The following is an 18055-nucleotide window of genomic DNA, read 5'->3' as shown; positions in this document are numbered from 1 at the left end:
ATTATTTATAAGTACCAAAAACTGTAACAATCCATCTCTCTCAATGGGTGAATGGATAAACAAAGTGTGATATATCCGTATAATGAGATACTACTTAGCAGTGAAATGAAATGGACTATTGATACAAAAAAGCACCTTGGATGAATCTTAAATGCAGTATACTAAGGGAAGGAAGCCATTTGAATGACATTCTGGAAAAGGCAAAACTGTGAGAACAGAGATCAGGTCAATGGTTGCCAGGGTGTATGGGTGGGGAGAAAGTCTGACTGCAAAGAAGGCTCTATGAGGTATTCACTGGGGCTTTGGCATTATTCTGTATCCTGGGAGAGCTGGTAATTATAATAAATGATGCATGTGTTAAAACTCATACAACTGTACTCCCTGCAAAAGGAATTTTACTGCACAGAAATTTTAAAATGCTTCCAACAGAAGTAAAAAACAAACAAACAATAAGGACCAAAAAAATGCTGGAAAAAAAGGCAAGTAATTAACCACTGCCCCCTCTAACAATGAAAAAGTGACTGGTATATTTTAAGTATGAGAATACTCATACTTTGAATTATAAATGTAAAAGGAAGATTTTAAACAGTGGAGTTAATAATTTATGTTTAAAATAACCACTTTGGCTAATTTACATACAATATATTGATAGAAAGAAGTTAGAACTGATGTTCATGTAGGGCATTAAGAGGATTTAAATGAGTCTCAAGTATTCAAGTGAGTTAAATAGTGATACCTATAACTGAGCTACAGAAAACTGGAAAAAAAGAGACTGTTTGCCAGTACAGTAAATTCAATTTAAAGCATGTTAAGTTTGAGGTGTAAAGCAATATTTAAGTCAAAGTGTGAAGTTACTGATATGACTCTTGGAGAAGTCTATTTCAGTGTCTAGTACGCTAAACCTCAGCTTTGTAAACTAGATGGGGAGCACTGGTTTAACTAAGTTGCTAGAAAACGTACCATCACTAGTTTACTCCCACTGCCTTAAATATTTTGGTTTACAAGAACAGTTAGGTCCTAAATATCCACTGTATTCCACAACAAAACCATGGAGAAAATTCCTAAGTGAACTTCCAATACAGTAAGAAATCATTTATTGTTTCTACTTAGCAAAATCCATATCTTCAGATCTCATTTCCATTAACATATCCATCATCATAATCTCATTTTTTTAAATAGGGACTTTTGTGTATTTGTAATTCTTCACAGTGTCCTTACACATTTTTAAAAAAACTTTCTGGCAAATATTCTAGGATTATAACACTTTGATGTAGAAATCCTGTAACTAAATTAGGTTCACCTTTTTTCTTCAGGGAGTTAACATTTTCTTCTTTTTTCTCTTTCAAAATGTCTTTATGTACAACATGATTAAATGTCTTATTTTTCCCAAATCATTAACACTATACTTAACTTTGCATTATTTTGCTTACTTGCATGCTTGCTTCCATGTAGTCATCTTTGATTGTTTTTGTTTTTCAAGCGCTTAAGTCTTATTATTTCTTTGCCTGTTGTATTCTTTAGACTCCTTTAATCTTTCATTTTTAATTCCTCTAAATATGCATCATCTCTCACCACTTTATGCCCACTAAGATGGCTATAAGAAAGGCTATAAGAAAGTTAATACAAACTTTAGTAAGAATGTGGAAAAAATAAATGTCTGATCCTCGCTGGTAAGATTATAAAATGATACATCTTCTTCAGAAAAAAGGTTGGCAGTTTATCACAATGTTTAACCTAGAGTTACCATGTGATCAACAGTTCTACTCCTAATTATATACTTAAGAGAAATGAAAACATATATCCATATAAAAACTTACATACAAATGTTCATAGTAGTATTATTCACAACAGTGAAAAAGAAGAACTCAAATAACCATCAACTAATAAATAGAGAAACAAAATGTGTTATACACATAAGATGAAATATTATTCAGCAATAAAAAGAAACGAAGTACTGATCCATACTATGTTACGGATAAGAAACATTGTGCTAAATGAAAGGAACCAGTCACAAAAGAACACATATTGATGATTCCATTTATATAAGATGTCCAGAATAGGCAAATCTATGGACAGAAAGTAGATTAGTGATTTTTCAGAACTAGGGGTATGTGAGGGGGGGAGTGACTACTGATGAGTACATGGCTTCTTTTGGGGATGATGATATGTTCTAAAATTGACTGCGATAATGGTTGAAGAATAACTGTGCACTTTCAATTGATGAATTGTATTGTATGTGAATTATATCACCAAAAAAAAACACAAATTAAAATTAGAAATTGGAAAATATGTTTAAAAATTAGACAATGATAAGTAAAAGTTTCAAAGTTTTTTAGTTCTCCTATATGATTCAGGAGAATAAAAGACATACTGATTAATATTATTGTTGGTCAGGGAAATATGCTTGTTAAAATTTAAGAGTAATCATTAAAAAAAATAAAACTATAATTCCTAAACTGCTAAAAGGAAAATAAAAGAATATTAGAAGCTCATTCAATCAATAAAAATCAGAAGAGAAGAAAAAAGAAAATTTCCATTTATTTCCCTGTCACATAAAATTAAGAGATTCTCAGATTATTGAAACAAAACCAAAATATCCAGATATTTTTGGTATAAAAGAAACATACACAAAATATAACAACAGAAAAAATGTTAAAAGATATGCAAAAAGACATAGACAAATTCTAATAAAGAAATACTATATTTAAGTTAAAAATGTTCTTTAAGACAAAAAGTAACAATAGGAACAGAGAGAAATCCAAATGATTAAAACAATAATTCAACTCCATTCTCAGTAAAGGATAGAACAATCAGACAGAAGATAATAAAGGAAATAGAGGTCTAGAGCAATGCAATAAACCACCAAGATCTAATAGATATATACAGGATATTCTACCTAAAAACAACAGAATACACGTTCTCCTGAAGGGCACAGGAGATATACTCCAGGACAGAATATATGTTAGGTAACAAATTATATCTCAATAGATTTTAAAAGATAAATATACAAAGTATCTTCACCACCCACAGTGGGATAAAGTTAGAAATCAATAACAGAAGAAAAACTTGAACATTAAAAAGTACGTGGAAATTACCAACACACATCTGATCAATGGATGAAAGACAAAATCACAATGAAATTAGAAAATATTTAGAGAAATGTGAAAATTAAAACACAACATTCCAAAACTCATGGAACACTGTAAAGCAGTGATAAAAGGGAAATTTATAGTTATAAACATACTAAAAAAGAAGAAAGATCTCAAATATGCAACTTAACTTTACAACTTGAACTAGAAAAAGAAGAACAAACTAAATTCAAAGGTAGCAGAATGAAGGAAATAATAAATATTAGAGCAAGATAAACAATAGAGAAAATCAACAATACCAAAAGTTGATTCTTGAAAAAGAGCAACAAAATTGGCAAACCTTTAGTTAGACTGACCAAAAAAAAGAAAAGAGAAAGAAAACTGAAATTACTAAATTTAGAAATGAAAATGGGGTCATTACTGCCAATTCTACAGAAATAAAAATGATTATAGGAGAGTACTATGAACAATTACACACTAATAGATTGGATAAGCTAGGTGAAATGGACGAATCCCTAGAAACATAAAACCTACCAAGATTGAATGATAAAGAAATAGAAAATGGAATAGATCTATAACCAGTAAGGAGATTGAATCAGTAATCAAATATACCACAACAAAGAAGCCCTGAACTCAATGGCTTCACTGATAAATTCTACCCAAACATTTAAAAAATAACTAATACCAATGCTCAAACTTTTCCCAAAAAGTGAAGAGGAAGGAACAATTCCTAAATCATTCTATGAGGCCAGCATACTACATATTAATGTCTACAGAATGCAGCTGAAGCAGATTATTTTTAGAAATGGGAAGGGGAAGGAAGGAAGGAGGGAGGGAGGGAAGGAAGGAAGGGAGGGAGGGAGGGAGGGAAGGAAGGAAAGAAGGAAGGAAGGAGAAGGAAAGAGGGAGGGAGGAAGGGAGGAAGGAAGGAAGGAAGGAAGGAAGGAAGGGAGGGAGGGAAGGAAGGAAAAATAGGCAAAATTCTCAATAAAAGGGTAGGCACAATTCTAATATAGAACAAACTTCAGAGTATTAATATTGTAAATATGTCAATGAATTTGTAAAATGAAACAAAGAGGACAATTTCCATTAAAAAGCCAATTACCAACTAGGTCAGGAAAAAATTAAAAACCTCCATAGACACAAATATTACTGAAACTTAGTCAAATTTAAAAATCTACCCTCAAAAATATAAACTACACAAAAATAAATACAAACACATTACCAAAATCATTTTTTACAGGTTTTATAGGTCAGTTCTATCAGTCATCACACAACAAATAACTCCATTGTGCCAACCACTAAGATATACTTCTCTAGCCGGGCACGGTGGCTCACGCCTGTAATCTCAGCACTTTGGAAGGCCGAGGTGAGTGGATCACTTGAGCTCAGGAGTTTGAGACCAGCCTGGGCAACATGGCAAAACCCCATCTCTACCAAAAATACAAAAAACTTAGTCAGGTGTAGTGGCAAGCTTCTGTGGTCCCAGCTACTCGGGAGACTGAGGTGGGAGGATCGCTTGAGCCTGGGAGGCAGAGGTAGAGTGAACTGAGATTGTGCCACTACACTACAGCCTGGGAGGCAGAGTGAGACACCATCTTGGGGGAAAAAAAAAAAAAAGTACCTCTCTGATCCCTGATGGCAGAGAGCATAACTGACTAGTGGCCCCAGCTACTGCACTCTGAAATCCACCATTTTATTCACACTGAGCCCATGTTTCCCAAGGGCTGTCCTTAGTCAAGGACTAAACATGGCAGAGAAACCAAGGCGGGCCTGTTCCTGGGAGATGGAAGACTCCTTTGATGGGTAACTTGCTCAAGGCTGCACCACTGGTGTTAAACATTCTTAGAAGTGCCCTGCATTCTCAGGCTCTTTCACTCACCTTCCCTTTCTTCCTTCTCTCCCTCACAAAGGCAGGTAGGCATTGTGGTCTAAAGTTCCCCCATTATCTCCCCTCCTCTCTCCCAATTTCCCCTCACAGAAGTTCCCCTAACACGTTTATTGCTTATCTAATCCCATCTTGGCTTCTGTGCCTCAGAGGACTTATGGTCCAAGCAAACAGAAGGTAAGATGGAGATGAGGAACTGATTCACTCACTGATTGGCAGGCTAACAGGACAACATCCATGTTGGTGGGTGGAACACAGTTCCTGGCAGAAGACTTAAATTGCTGGATTTCACCAGTGGTAACCTGAGAAAATGCACTGATAGAGAAAATACTTGAAGGTACAGCAATTCAGGTGCTTGGAAGATGGGGAAAACACCTTCAAAAGAGAGTAGAGTAGACTGATTATCATTATGTTGTATTGATACCTGCAGAGGGATAATGAGAGACTGAAGGCCATTAACAAACCATTTACTGGCTAAATAAAAGAGCCAGTGGGTCTCTTTCATAGCTTTAAATGAGGCCCTGATGACATAGCAGAAATGCCAACATGAATGACCAGCAGGATGATGATCTAATTGTTATACAGTTGCAGAGCTCCAGAGATGACAGAATGCTAAGCCAAAGAAGTTGTGTTATACAAAAGGGCCATGGTTCAGGAGACCTAGGAACCTGAAATATGGAATAGGAATATATAAATGAATGCTTCTGAGGATGTTGGTTTTACCGGCCGCTTCCCTAGTAACACCTAGCATTTTGTTATGCTGGAAGACACTAAAGAGCTCTCTTCTCTCTTAGGTAACAGGTGCCCCCTCATAAACCGTCACCACTTCTTTTCTTGGCTGCCAGACTGATTAGCGGGATTAAATCACAGCATGACCCAACTGAGCCTGATAGGAAAGACAATAGATTGCACAATTGAAACGGATGCAAGATTTAGGGAGCACGTACTGGCAGGAGCCATGAAGTATGACCAGATTTAAATATTTGATAAAGGGCAACGAAATGTTAAGACTGGATAAATAAAAATTCATTGGTTTTGGTGCATATTTTCAGGACCACAGAGATGTAATACCCTACTGAGGATTCCAGGAAACGGAGCAAACTTGTTGCTAGAGTGACTCGTAGAAGCCTGAAAAATGCAATGTCCGGTACAAGTGAAATTGAAATGCCTGAGTTGTCCTGGCTTATGGAAGAGAAAGTTATAACAACACTGTGAGAAGGGGATATGCTGGAACGTTTCATATTATGAGGCCAGAAGAACTACCAGGTTGTGTTCCATGGGAGGACTGAGAGGACAAACTATGCATTAAGGCTGTTATGAATATGCTGATAAGAGAGGCACCAGTATTATAAGGAGGCTTAGAGTTGGCTCTCCTCTTCAGAGCAGGCCCAAAAATAGGAGAGACAGTCACAGGGCTATGTTTGTTAATTGCCATAAAATGATGGAGACCCAAAGTAATAGATGACAGGTGTCAGTGCTTAACTGCCAGAATCCAGAAACCACAATTACCATAATTAGATCAACAAGATTGGATGAACTGCCAAGGGGGTTGGCTCACAAAGAGTTGTAGGAATTATTAATAAAGCATGGTATTCTGAAGGGCAAAATAGGTGGGCAGCCAACAGTGGCACTATTTAACATCTGGTTTCATTTTAAGTAAGAATGAAGGAACAGGAGACTGAGGGTTGTTGCTTCAATGGAGGGCCATGTTTCTCTTCACAGTTCCCAGATTTCAGCTAATTTTAAAATCCAAAACCCATTAACTAATCAGGTGACTGAGTCCATAGAAGGAAGGTCCCTGAAACATTTTGAAAAGTGGGTAAAATGATCCCTGAAAATACCTACACCATAAACTTGATTATATACACTGGTATATGCATGAGGATATATATACAGTACAGGAGGAATAAGCAGACATTTTGACTCCCATTAGACATGAGGGTCTAATTGACTCGCATTAGACACAGATAGCCAAGCATTCAAAATATCATCATGTCCTCTTATTAGAGTTGGGATGTTCAGGGGGTGGGGGCACATAACAAATTCTGACTAAATTCTTGCTCACAGTGTGCCCACTATGTCAATGGATCCACCCATTGGTCATTTCCCCACTCTTTAAGTGTATAAATAGAACTGATGTACAAGGTAGCTGGAATAACCTCTACACTGTGTCCCTGGCTTATAGGATAAGATCAGTCATAGTGGAAAAGACCAACTGGTAATCTCTGAAACTACTCCCAACTGGACAAGTTAATAAATACAAAATATTATGTCATCCAATGATATAGAAAATTAATGCCACCACTAAAAGTCTAACACAGGGATAGTAGTCTCCACCAAATTTCCATTTAATTTATTTCTTTACAATAAATAATTCAGATTTTTCTGACTCAGATACATCTACTCTTCCATTTTACACACAAGAAAAGAGTTTATTTAAAAAATTATTATTTTCAATTTTTGAATCATTTACTACATTATTTCACAGCAACAACAAGAAAAAAAAAAGCCTTTAGTTCAATATATGAAAGGACTGAGATTTAGAGAAGCTAGGTGACTGCTATAGTTTGGATATTTGATCCTCCAAATCAAATGTTAAAATTTGATACTCAATGTTAGAGGTGTGGCCTAATGGGAGGTGTTTGGGTCACGGGGGTAGATCCATCATAAATGGATTGGTGCCATCGTTGTGTCTCATGTTCCCATGACAGCTGGTTATTTAAGAGTCTGGAACTTCTGTCCTCTCTCTCTTGCCTACTTTCTCACCATGTGATCTCTACACATACCAGCTCCCCTTCCTCTTCCACCATGAATGGCAACAGCTTGAGGCCCTCACCAGATGCAAATGCCAACACCATACTTCTTGCACAACCTGCAGAACCATGAGCCAAGTAAACTTCTTTCCTTTATATACTACTCAGCCTCATGTATTCTTTTATAGCAATGCAAATGGACTAAGACAGAAAATTGGTGCCAGGAAGTGGTATGTTGCTATAAAGACACCTAAAAATGTAAAAGTGGCTTTGGAACTGGAGTGCTCATAAGATAGGAAAATGAGGGAAAGTTTGGAACATCTTAGAAATTGGTTAAGTGGCTGTGACCAAAATGCTGATTGAAATATAGACAGTAAAGTCCATGTTGAGTGTCTCAGACTGAAATGAGGAAATCATTGGAACTGAAGCAAAGATAACCTTTATTATGCCCTGTCAAAGAACTTTGCTACATTGTGTCCATGCCAAGCAGCAAAGTGCTCAAGAAGTAATGTGGCTGCTTTTAACAGCTTATGTTCACATGCAGGAGCAAATGAATAACTTAGAGTTGGAATGTATAATCAAAAGGAAAGCAGGGGATAACAATTTGTAGAATCCTCAGCCTGGCCATGTGGCAGAGAAGGAAAGAATGTTTTCAGAAGAGTGCTGAGGTAGCAAACACTTGTTAAAGAAAGTAGCATGAATAAAAGGAGCCAGGTACTATTAGTAAAGACAATGGGGGAAAGACCCTGAAGTCATTTCACAAATCTGGCAGGCTTCTGGGCTTCCCATGACAGACCAAGAGCCCAAGGAAGATGGTATGGTTTTGGATGACAGGCTTGGGACAACATTGCCATGCCCCATCTCTAGAAAGTGCTCCCCACATCTCGCTTCTCAAATGGCCCCAGGTATTGCGCCTGCTGCCACTGAAGGAGGCTAGAAAGTATGAGTAGTAGAGGCTTGGCGGCTTCCACTGAGATTTCAGGGGATGTATTGAAAAGCCTGAGTGCCCAGGCAGAAGCCTGCCGTAGGGGTGGAGACCCTACAGACAGATGCTAGTGAGGCAATCCTGAGCAGAAATATGCGGTTGGAGGCCCTGAAGAGAGTACCCACCAGGGATTGTCTAGCAGAGCAGGGCTATGGTGCATCCATGTTCCCAGGGTGCAGGACATGGAACCAAGGGAGATAATTTTGGAGCTTTAGGATTTAATGTCTTCCTCGTTAGATTTTGGATTTTCATGCAGCATGTTATCACTATATTTTGACCAATTTCTCCCTTTTGGAATGAGATGTTTACTCAATATCTATTCCACCATTGTATCTTGGAGATAAATAATTTGATTTTGATTTTACAGGCTCAAAGCTGAAAGGAACATGCTTTGAGTCTCAGATGAGACTTTGGACTCTGGACATCTGAGTTGATGCTGAAACAAGTTAAGACTTCTGGGAAGTATTGGGATTAAATGATTATATTTTGTATGTGAGAAGGACACCAGGGATTTGAGGGGCCACGGATAGAATGCTATAGTTTTAATATTTGACCCTCCAAACCACATATTGAAATTTGATACCCATTGCTGGAGGTTGAGCCTAATGAAAGGTGTTTGAGTTGCAGGGGCAGATTCCTTGTGAATGACTTGGTGGTGTCCTTATGGTAGCAAATGAGTTCTCACTCTATTAGTTCCCATGAGAGCTGGCTGTTTAAAAGAGTCTCTGGCTCTCACCTCTTCCTTCCCCATGTGATTGCTACACATGCCAGCTCCGCTTCCTCTTCTGCCATGAGTGGAAGCAGTTTGATACCCTCACCAGATGCACATGCTGGCACCCTACTTCTTGTACAGCCAGCACAACTGTGAGCCAAATAAACCTCTTTTTATAAATTACCCAGCCTCAGGTATTCCTTTTCAGCAATACAAACAAACTAAAATAGTGACCTACTTAAGATGGCATAAAACATTAAGAACAGAGCCAGGGTATGTCTGTAAGTGATCTCCCTAGTACTGGCCCAATTATGTTTACCATCAGAACTACACACAATATAGAGGTAAAATCTAACAAAGAGTTTGAGAACCAGCCCCTACAGAACAATGGCTAAACTGCAAAGCTGACACACTCAGCTCTGTTACCAAAATAACAGCAATAACAGTAAAAATGGCCTGATTGAGGGGTCTCCATAAATGTTAACCTGTTTTAAAATCTCCTAAAGTTTAGCAGTAGCTTTATAAAACTTAATAATTAATAAGCTTCAAAATATCCTGTCCATATTTTTCTTAACAATGACACAGTTTTTTAAGTGATCTAATTTACATTTCACTACTAGAAGAATTTAAATGACAAAAAACCCATCAAATATATTTTATCACACCCAAAGATTAGAATATTTTATTTTACATTGTCCATGATGACAACATAATAAATAGGATAATCTCTAAGACATGGTACACATTAACAGTAATTTTCTTTTACTTAACAAAAGAGCTATTAAATTTAAATATGCACACAAATTCAAAAGCTTAAAATAAAAAACCTCAAAACTCAAATAATTTACATACATATTCAACTTTGTGAAATTTTGTACTTAACCAAACTTGCAGTGAATTTTCTTCCAGACTATTCTGCATCAAAAAGTTTTTTTAGGCCAGGCATGGTGGCTCACACTTGTAATCCCAGCACTTTGGGAGGCCGAGGTGGGCAGATCATCTGAGGTCAGGAGATTGAGACCAGCCTGGCCAACATGGTGAAACCCCGTATCTACTAAAAATACAAAAATTAGCTGGGCGTGGTGGCAGGTGCCTGTAATCCCAGCTACTCAGGAGCTGAGGCAGGAGAATTGCTTGAACCCGGGAGGTGGAGGTTGCAGTGAGCCGAAATAGCGCCACTGCACTCCAGCCTGGGTGACAGGATGAGACCCTGTCTCAACAACAACAAAAGTTGTTTTAATGCATTCAATAATACTTGTTCAATTGTAACTTCTAGTACTTTCTAAAACCATATCGTAACTTTGTTAATAGCCTTAAAATTCATTTGTTTTCTGAAGTACAAAGTTGTAAAATATTAAACATATTTAAGATGTTTCATCAAATTTCATTTTAAGGAACAATTTAAAGTACGAATGCACTTTTTACACATATTAGTGATAAATATGTTTATAGAAATACATTATAGAAATTATAATATTTTAAGGTGCATGGATGAACATGATTTTTTTCAGAGTAAACTGACCAATATGGCAAAGGTTTCTCTTATGAAGAGAAGTAGAAAAATGAACAAGGAATGTGTAAACTGTAGAAAATACTTTACAAATCTGAAGGGCTGTAAATGGAAATGAGAAATTGAAATTATTATATATGGGCCCATATGGAGGAATTAGGAGAGATATCATAGGGAGGCAGATTTCAGCTCAGTTATAAAGAACAATTTGTTATCTGATGATAGAAAATGCCATCTGAGTAGCTGGTGAGCTTCCTGTCATTAAAGGCATTCAGGCATAAAACTGATCAGTGGTTGGGCAAACTATGTCCACAGGCTGAATTCAATCCACCAGCTGTTTTTATAATAAAGTTTTATTGGAACACAGCCACTCCCATTTGTTTCCATATTGGCTTTGTCTGCTTTAACACTATAGCAGAAAAGTTGCATAGATGCGATGAAGACCATACAGCCCACAAATCTTGAAATATTTACTATCTGGCCCTTAATGGAAAATGTTTGCTGACTCCAGTGAAGAAGATATTAGAAATTCAAATACTTTATGGATATCTGGACAAGACAATCAACAAGATTATGGTTACTTTGTGTTTAGACAAGTTCCAAATACATCATCTGTGCTAAGGATTGAGTTGTGCAGGTCTTTACTGTATGGCAGCCCAGCCAAGTTGGTGAGTTAAAATTCATACTGCACTATTTCCAAACTTGTGTGCCACGATGTGGGGCTTTATCTGCCAGAAGGAGAAGTCATATTTGTCTAATTTGTACAAAGGCACCGAAATGACCAGCATAAACTTCACACGTGAATAATAATGTTAACAAAAATAAGATCTCTTCCAATCCAGAGGATCTACGATCTCATAACACAGATATTTTATAACTTAAACTCCTAACCCAGAGTCTCTACATTTACGTCCCATGGAAATGAAAATAAATGTTCCCTGAAAACAGTTTTCATGTTTTGAGAAATGCTACAAACTATAACCTCTCTTGTAGAATGACATATTGCAAATTAGCATTTTAAAAGTTCTGAGAAGTAATGCCAGTTGAAAACCAACCAAAAGAGCGCTATTTAACTTTAGGACATGCAGCATTTTACAAAGCTGCTTCACTGTGGAACCCTTTTCATGAACCTACAACGAATATGTCACACAATTAACAAAATTAACTAAGAAATAAACAAATTGGTTTAGTTCTTGTAGATGTAACTAATCCATGTGGTGCATGCTTGTTAACTTCATTAATTAAAACAGGCCATAATTATTTTTGTGATGGGGGACACAAAGTTATCCTCTTTCCACTGAATCCGTTAGCTATTAAGTAGTGTAACCGCAAAATAATCTTGCACAAGTACATTTCAGCTATGTTCCCTCTGCTCTGTGGGATATATTTAAGCATATAAAGCTATTTAAGACATACTCTATGATACTTTAAGGTTATAGAATTGGTTGATTATCTAACAGATTGACAGGACATATATCAGAATATAGGCTTGACAAGCTCAAAGTCAGTCAAAGCAAACTTTTACCTGAAGAAGGTGACAAAAAACTGCACAAGGTCCATGATTGTATTGTGTTGTGAGAATGCAATCTGAAAAATCAAAATAAAAAAAATTGAAAGTATGTTCTTCTCTAAAACCTGTGGTGATATTTCATGACATTTGTAACCATAGTTTTTCTAAATCACCAAGACATTTGGATCATGATATTATAAATCAAATATGTGATGGAATCAAAATTTCATCTAGAATACCTAATATATCCAACTGCTAATGATGGTCATAGTGTAGAATATGACATTAAATATTTTAAAAACTATTAGAAAATTACTTTAAGGATGCACGCTAAGAGTTTCATGTGAAATGCTATGACAGATTAAATATGCCTAACCAAAACACCCACATTTCAACTCAGGTAAGAAAACAGGGAATTTTCTCCCTATATATCTTCATCTGGGGAAGCTTCATATATATATACAAATGTTTTGTTACAAACCATTCAAATAATAAAATATGTCACATCATTTTGAAACTTGTTAATAAGTTAATTTTAAAAGGTGAAAGTAGCCAAAAAGTTAAAGTCATTCTCCATTTCTGTTAACATTATAGAGATCATACTATAACATCTGTCCTGAGGAACTGTATTATAGTGTATCAATCAACAATATAGCATCTGGATAGAGAATACTGATTGTGTAATGTGGTTTTTCACTTACTAGCCCTGTATATTTTGAAAAACTAGTCTATTTCTCAGTTTTCCCATACGCGAATGGTAATAATAAAAGCATCTACCTTATAATGTTACAGAAAATCTAACTGAATTAATAGAAATTTAATGTTTACCATAATTTCTGGCATGTAAAAGTTACAATATAAACATTATTAAACTTTTGTATCATGTATAAATGAGATGTAAATATAAGTGAGTTTTCCCACACTGCTGAAGCTAAACCATTCAGGTATCAAAATCTCTTTTTCTTTTAATAATATTTTATGAAAATGTTTCAAAAACATAATAGAATTTCTACTGAAAATGGACTAAAAGGAATGAGTTTTCTCTCCTGCTGTAAATAACTGGAAAACTAGGTGAAGTACCTGAAACAACCAATTTCAGGCATTGGACAAGTGGCCAGAGATTATGATCCCTGAGTGAAGAAAAACAAAGGAAATTAATCCTATAACTGTCCCAGCTTTCAGTGCAAGGAAAGAACACTAAGGAATTTAAATGGCATTCTAAAATAAGGGATGTCAGTATTTCTTATGTAAAGAATTACAGTAAGTTGAGAAAATGATTCTTTGGCATCTACATGTAAGCTTAAATATAGTAATATTCATTTCCTACAAGCTTCTAAGCTATTGAATTATGAAACACTTATACAAAGGCTGAAGAAAGATAATTGGCATAGGAGATTGGTTATAGGTGAAAATATCATAAAAGATTAAAGAAAAAACATCTTTTAAAGTTTAAAAGAACGAATTTTCTTCCCAGGTGATTGTCCATAAGAATGTCATAGAAATGAAGCTTATCAAAGAATATTGTCAACAAGAACTTAAATCCATGGTAACAGAATTCTGGAAACAATAAGAACAGGAAAAATCTTCAAAATGAAACTATTTTGAAATCATAATAAAGAAAATTAGTTTATTTAAGACAAATTGGAATAGGAGGAAACCTTATGCAATGTTGATAAATACCTAAATGAAAAGGGGGCATAAGGACCTTGAACAAAGGCTTGAATAAATTAGCAAATATATAAAAAAAGAGAACAGATGAAATAACAAATAAAATAATAAACATAACATAAAATTAACTGAATAAGATAAAGTGCAAATGCAATAAATGTCAACAGGCTGAATCCACATTGAAAGACAGAGATTTTTGCAGTAAAGATAAAATTCAGCTTTACATTTTTAGCAGAAAACACATATAGAACAGTGACACATTTTTATCTAAAATATAAAATACTGTAAGAAGATATAATAGGCACTTAACAATAAAACATATAAACCAATATTAATAGCAAAGTGAAATTCAAAGTCAAAACCTGATCAAATAAAACACTGAGACAAAGAAAATATAACAATAATAAAACAATATGCACCAAAATTACAGGCCAAGTAAGTAAAAACACAATGCCTGGACATATAAGGGGAATTTGATAATGGCAAAATTTTGGAAGAAATTATTAACATGCATATCTCTTTTAAAAGTTATCTGATCAAACAGACACAAAATTGATCTACTTAAATCATTTAAATCATGTAAAAATATTCAAGAAATAGTCACTAAACAAGCTCTGTTCTAGGTGCTAGCGACACCATTGTAATAAGACAAAGCTCCTATTATTTTGGCGTTTATGTTCTAATAGCAGGAGGGAGAAAATAACCAGGTAAACTTGTAGGGGGATATCATAATTGTTGACAGTGGTGTTTTGAGTGGAAAAAAACAAAGATGACATGAGCAAGGAGGATTTGCGGCTAATTTGGATCAGGTGGTTAGAGCTGCTGGCCTCACTAAAGGGGTGATATATGAGCTTATATCCAAATAAGAAGTTTAAAACCACACAAATATCTGTTGGTAGAGGTTTCTCAAGTGTAAAAGATGACGATTAGGTTAGACATGTTTATGAAAAGTCATAAGATCTGGAGTATTGTGAGCAAAGGACAGAGTAGTTGTCAATAAATTCAGATTAGAAAGCAAAAAGCAAGTCACATAGGTCGTTGGCCATGACAAAGAGTTCGAAATATATTATAAGGGCAATAGGAACCCATGGAAAGTTTTGAGTTATGGGAATGACATGATCTAACTCTCAAGAAAAATATCATTCTGGCTGTTGGGTGAGAGAGAAATAATTGGGGAAATCCAGAAGATAAGAGAGGAGGATATTTGATTTTTCTAGTCATAAGGCGATAGTAGCTTGCACAAGAGTAGTAGTCATCAAGACAAAAATAAGTAGTTAGGTACATAATTTAGAGAGAGAAGTGAGGAGACGTGCTGAAGGATTAGATATGACAGGTGAATGAAGAAGGATTAGATATGACAGGTGAATGAAGGAGAACAATCAATCATGACTATTGCAGTTTGCTCTCACAAGAACAAGTGGAAAGATGATATTTCTACTTACTGAGAATAGAAAAGTGCCATGAGGAGCAAGGGAGAAATAAGGAAAGGAAAACTTACTTAGAATATGTTAAATGTGAAATACCTATTAAATGTTCAAGAGTAGACAGTAACTACTAGCTTGAAGCTCAGAGGAAAGGTTAGATTTAAAAATTTGGAAATCAAAGGAATATAAATGTCATCTTAAATCATGTACTTGTATGATAGTCCCTAGGAGACAGAATAGATGCAGGAGAAATTATCTCTAAGAGGATATTCAGGGCCACCCCATTATTAGAGCTTAAAAAAAAGAAGCGGAAAGGCAGGTGGGAGGAAACCAGGAAAGGGTTGTGTCAAGACGGTCAAAGAACACAAATGTTGCAAGAAGAAACTAGTGGTTGATTTTGTTGGTTAAGATAAGGATGAAAATATGGCTACTGGATTTGACAACATGAACTTCATGAGTCATTTAAACAAATGAACTTCCAACAGAGTGGTGGGGATGTTAATATAAACAGAATAATATAAGGAGAATGTGGAACATGACAAAGTAGAAACAAACTACAGGCTGAACTTTCAAGAAGTTATGTTACAAAACAGAGCAGAAATCATCAAGAACACAGATGATTTAAAATATATTTTTAATCCATAGAACATTTTAAAAAGAAGACAATAAACATTGTACAGAGAAAGTATTTTAAAAATCTAAATGGTAGCTTTTATGAGCTATATTAACATATTCCAATAAAATTAAATTAAAACTATAATTTCACATATGGCCAAAACAAGCTTAACTACTTAGAAATTAAAAAATGCAATCCAAGGGACAGAGTTCTGAGTGGGTAGTGGGAGTAGCCGGATAGTTTTTGATATCCTTGACTTCCAATATTAAAATATATAGTAGCTAAATTGAAAAGCCAAAAAAAAAAAAGAACAACTATTCTAACAAAAGTAAATGGCAGATTATCCCCTTAAATGTCAAAACATAAACTGGTACGGGTAAACGACAAACTTAAGCTGTGGAAGGTACCAGTGTCTATGAGGCAGGAAAAAGAGGGAATCAATAGGAAAATTCAAAAGTTTCAAAAAGGTATTAACTGGAACTAGGCCAGGCCAATTTGAATAAGGAAGTGAAAACAGAAGTGTAGAGTTACACAATACAAGAGTAGGTTAGTTGAAGGGATCCTGAGGAAGTTCTAAAGAAGCCTGGAACAGTTGGAGTACATGAATTTTCAAAAGCAACCAGTCAAATCTATATTCCAGGACTGGTCTCATAATGAGAAACTGCTAAAAGTGAAAATCAAAATTAAGCAGAACAAAATAAATATAGACAAAACAAAGAAGGTCCAACAAAAGTGGGGAAAGGAACTGAGACGGAAAATTTTCAAAGAGCAAGTGGCATATTTTTAGGGGAAAAAAGTATTAATTATTAAAATATATAATATTCAAATATGGGTCTTCACTAATCCCTTTGTGCAATCCCTATTTAACTCATTATCACTCCCAAATATCTGCCATTCTTTAACATATAAAGGATTTGGCATTTCTTTAATTTAAATGGTGTATAAGTAGTGGGAGTAACCAACAGAGTAACAATATACTTAAATTGATGAAGCACATGATTCAGGCTGGAACTGCAGAATTTTATTATGGTTTACCTGCCATCTGTGGGTCCATATAACTAAGTACCTTATAAGAAAGATCATAATTTCAGGCAAGTAAGCAAGACATAGGCACACATGAAACATCTCTCTATATTTTTTTTACATCTGCCCAAAGAATATTTGAATAAATAAAGTAGCCAGAGGAAAATGACTATTTCTTCAAGTAAAAGTCACAAAGTAAAGAACCAAAACATTCTAAAACTTGAAATAATTATATTATCTATCTTTACCTATTAATAAATATAATAAATACAAATGTAAAAGTTTTCATAAGAAATATGAATGCTATTTTGATTCCAGCTTGTTTTCAGAGAATATGCTGAAATACCACTTCTTGGGCGTGATGAGACACTTGGACCTCCCAAAATTAACACTGTTTCTAAAATTACCAAAAATAATAGCTGCAGTTCAAATTAGGTTACACATGATACTTGAACATTAAGTAAAGTACTGATTGAAGACCTCAACCAACTCCTGCTACAGACAATACTCTCCTACGTTTTACAATAATGAGTATTAATGGTGGGATGAAGTTTATGGGTAAAGTCTCTATAAAAAGTACCATCTGAAATACAGACTTTCTTAAAAACTGATGCAAGGGACACTCAGAGTAACTAATCTGTTAAAATAAATGGCACTTAAGAGTAAATGTAGACTCAGCACAAGCAGTTTTTGTACTTGGAGTCCCATCTGGAGGCTACAGGCTCAGGTTGAATATATTCCATACTGGCTATTCAACAGAAGAGTCAGCACTACAATTTGTTGTACAAATATTTCAAAATGTTCCTCCACCCGAGACTTTCCATAGAAAATTCCACAGGAAATTGTCTATGGAAAATACTGTTGCAGTCCATTGTCA

General features: G+C 35.2%; 1 protein-coding gene across 3 annotated transcripts in view; it reads right to left on the bottom strand.

The window, feature by feature from the left end:
• The window catches only part of ATRNL1 (attractin like 1), an 839395-nt gene that overhangs the window by 403899 nt on the left and 417441 nt on the right, over positions 1–18055 (bottom strand). For all 3 annotated transcript variants that reach the window (XM_054503866.2, XM_063670302.1, XM_063670303.1), the window contains one exon: positions 12463–12524. In XM_054503866.2, the coding sequence (XP_054359841.1) occupies positions 12463–12524 (62 nt within the window). The remainder of the gene's footprint in view (positions 1–12462; positions 12525–18055) is intronic.

The sequence above is a fragment of the Pongo pygmaeus genome, chromosome 8, assembly GCF_028885625.2.
Source record: "Pongo pygmaeus isolate AG05252 chromosome 8, NHGRI_mPonPyg2-v2.0_pri, whole genome shotgun sequence".
NCBI lineage: Eukaryota > Metazoa > Chordata > Mammalia > Primates > Hominidae > Pongo > Pongo pygmaeus.
Note: the sequence above shows the minus strand (reverse complement) of the source record. Positions and strands in the feature narration are given on the sequence as shown.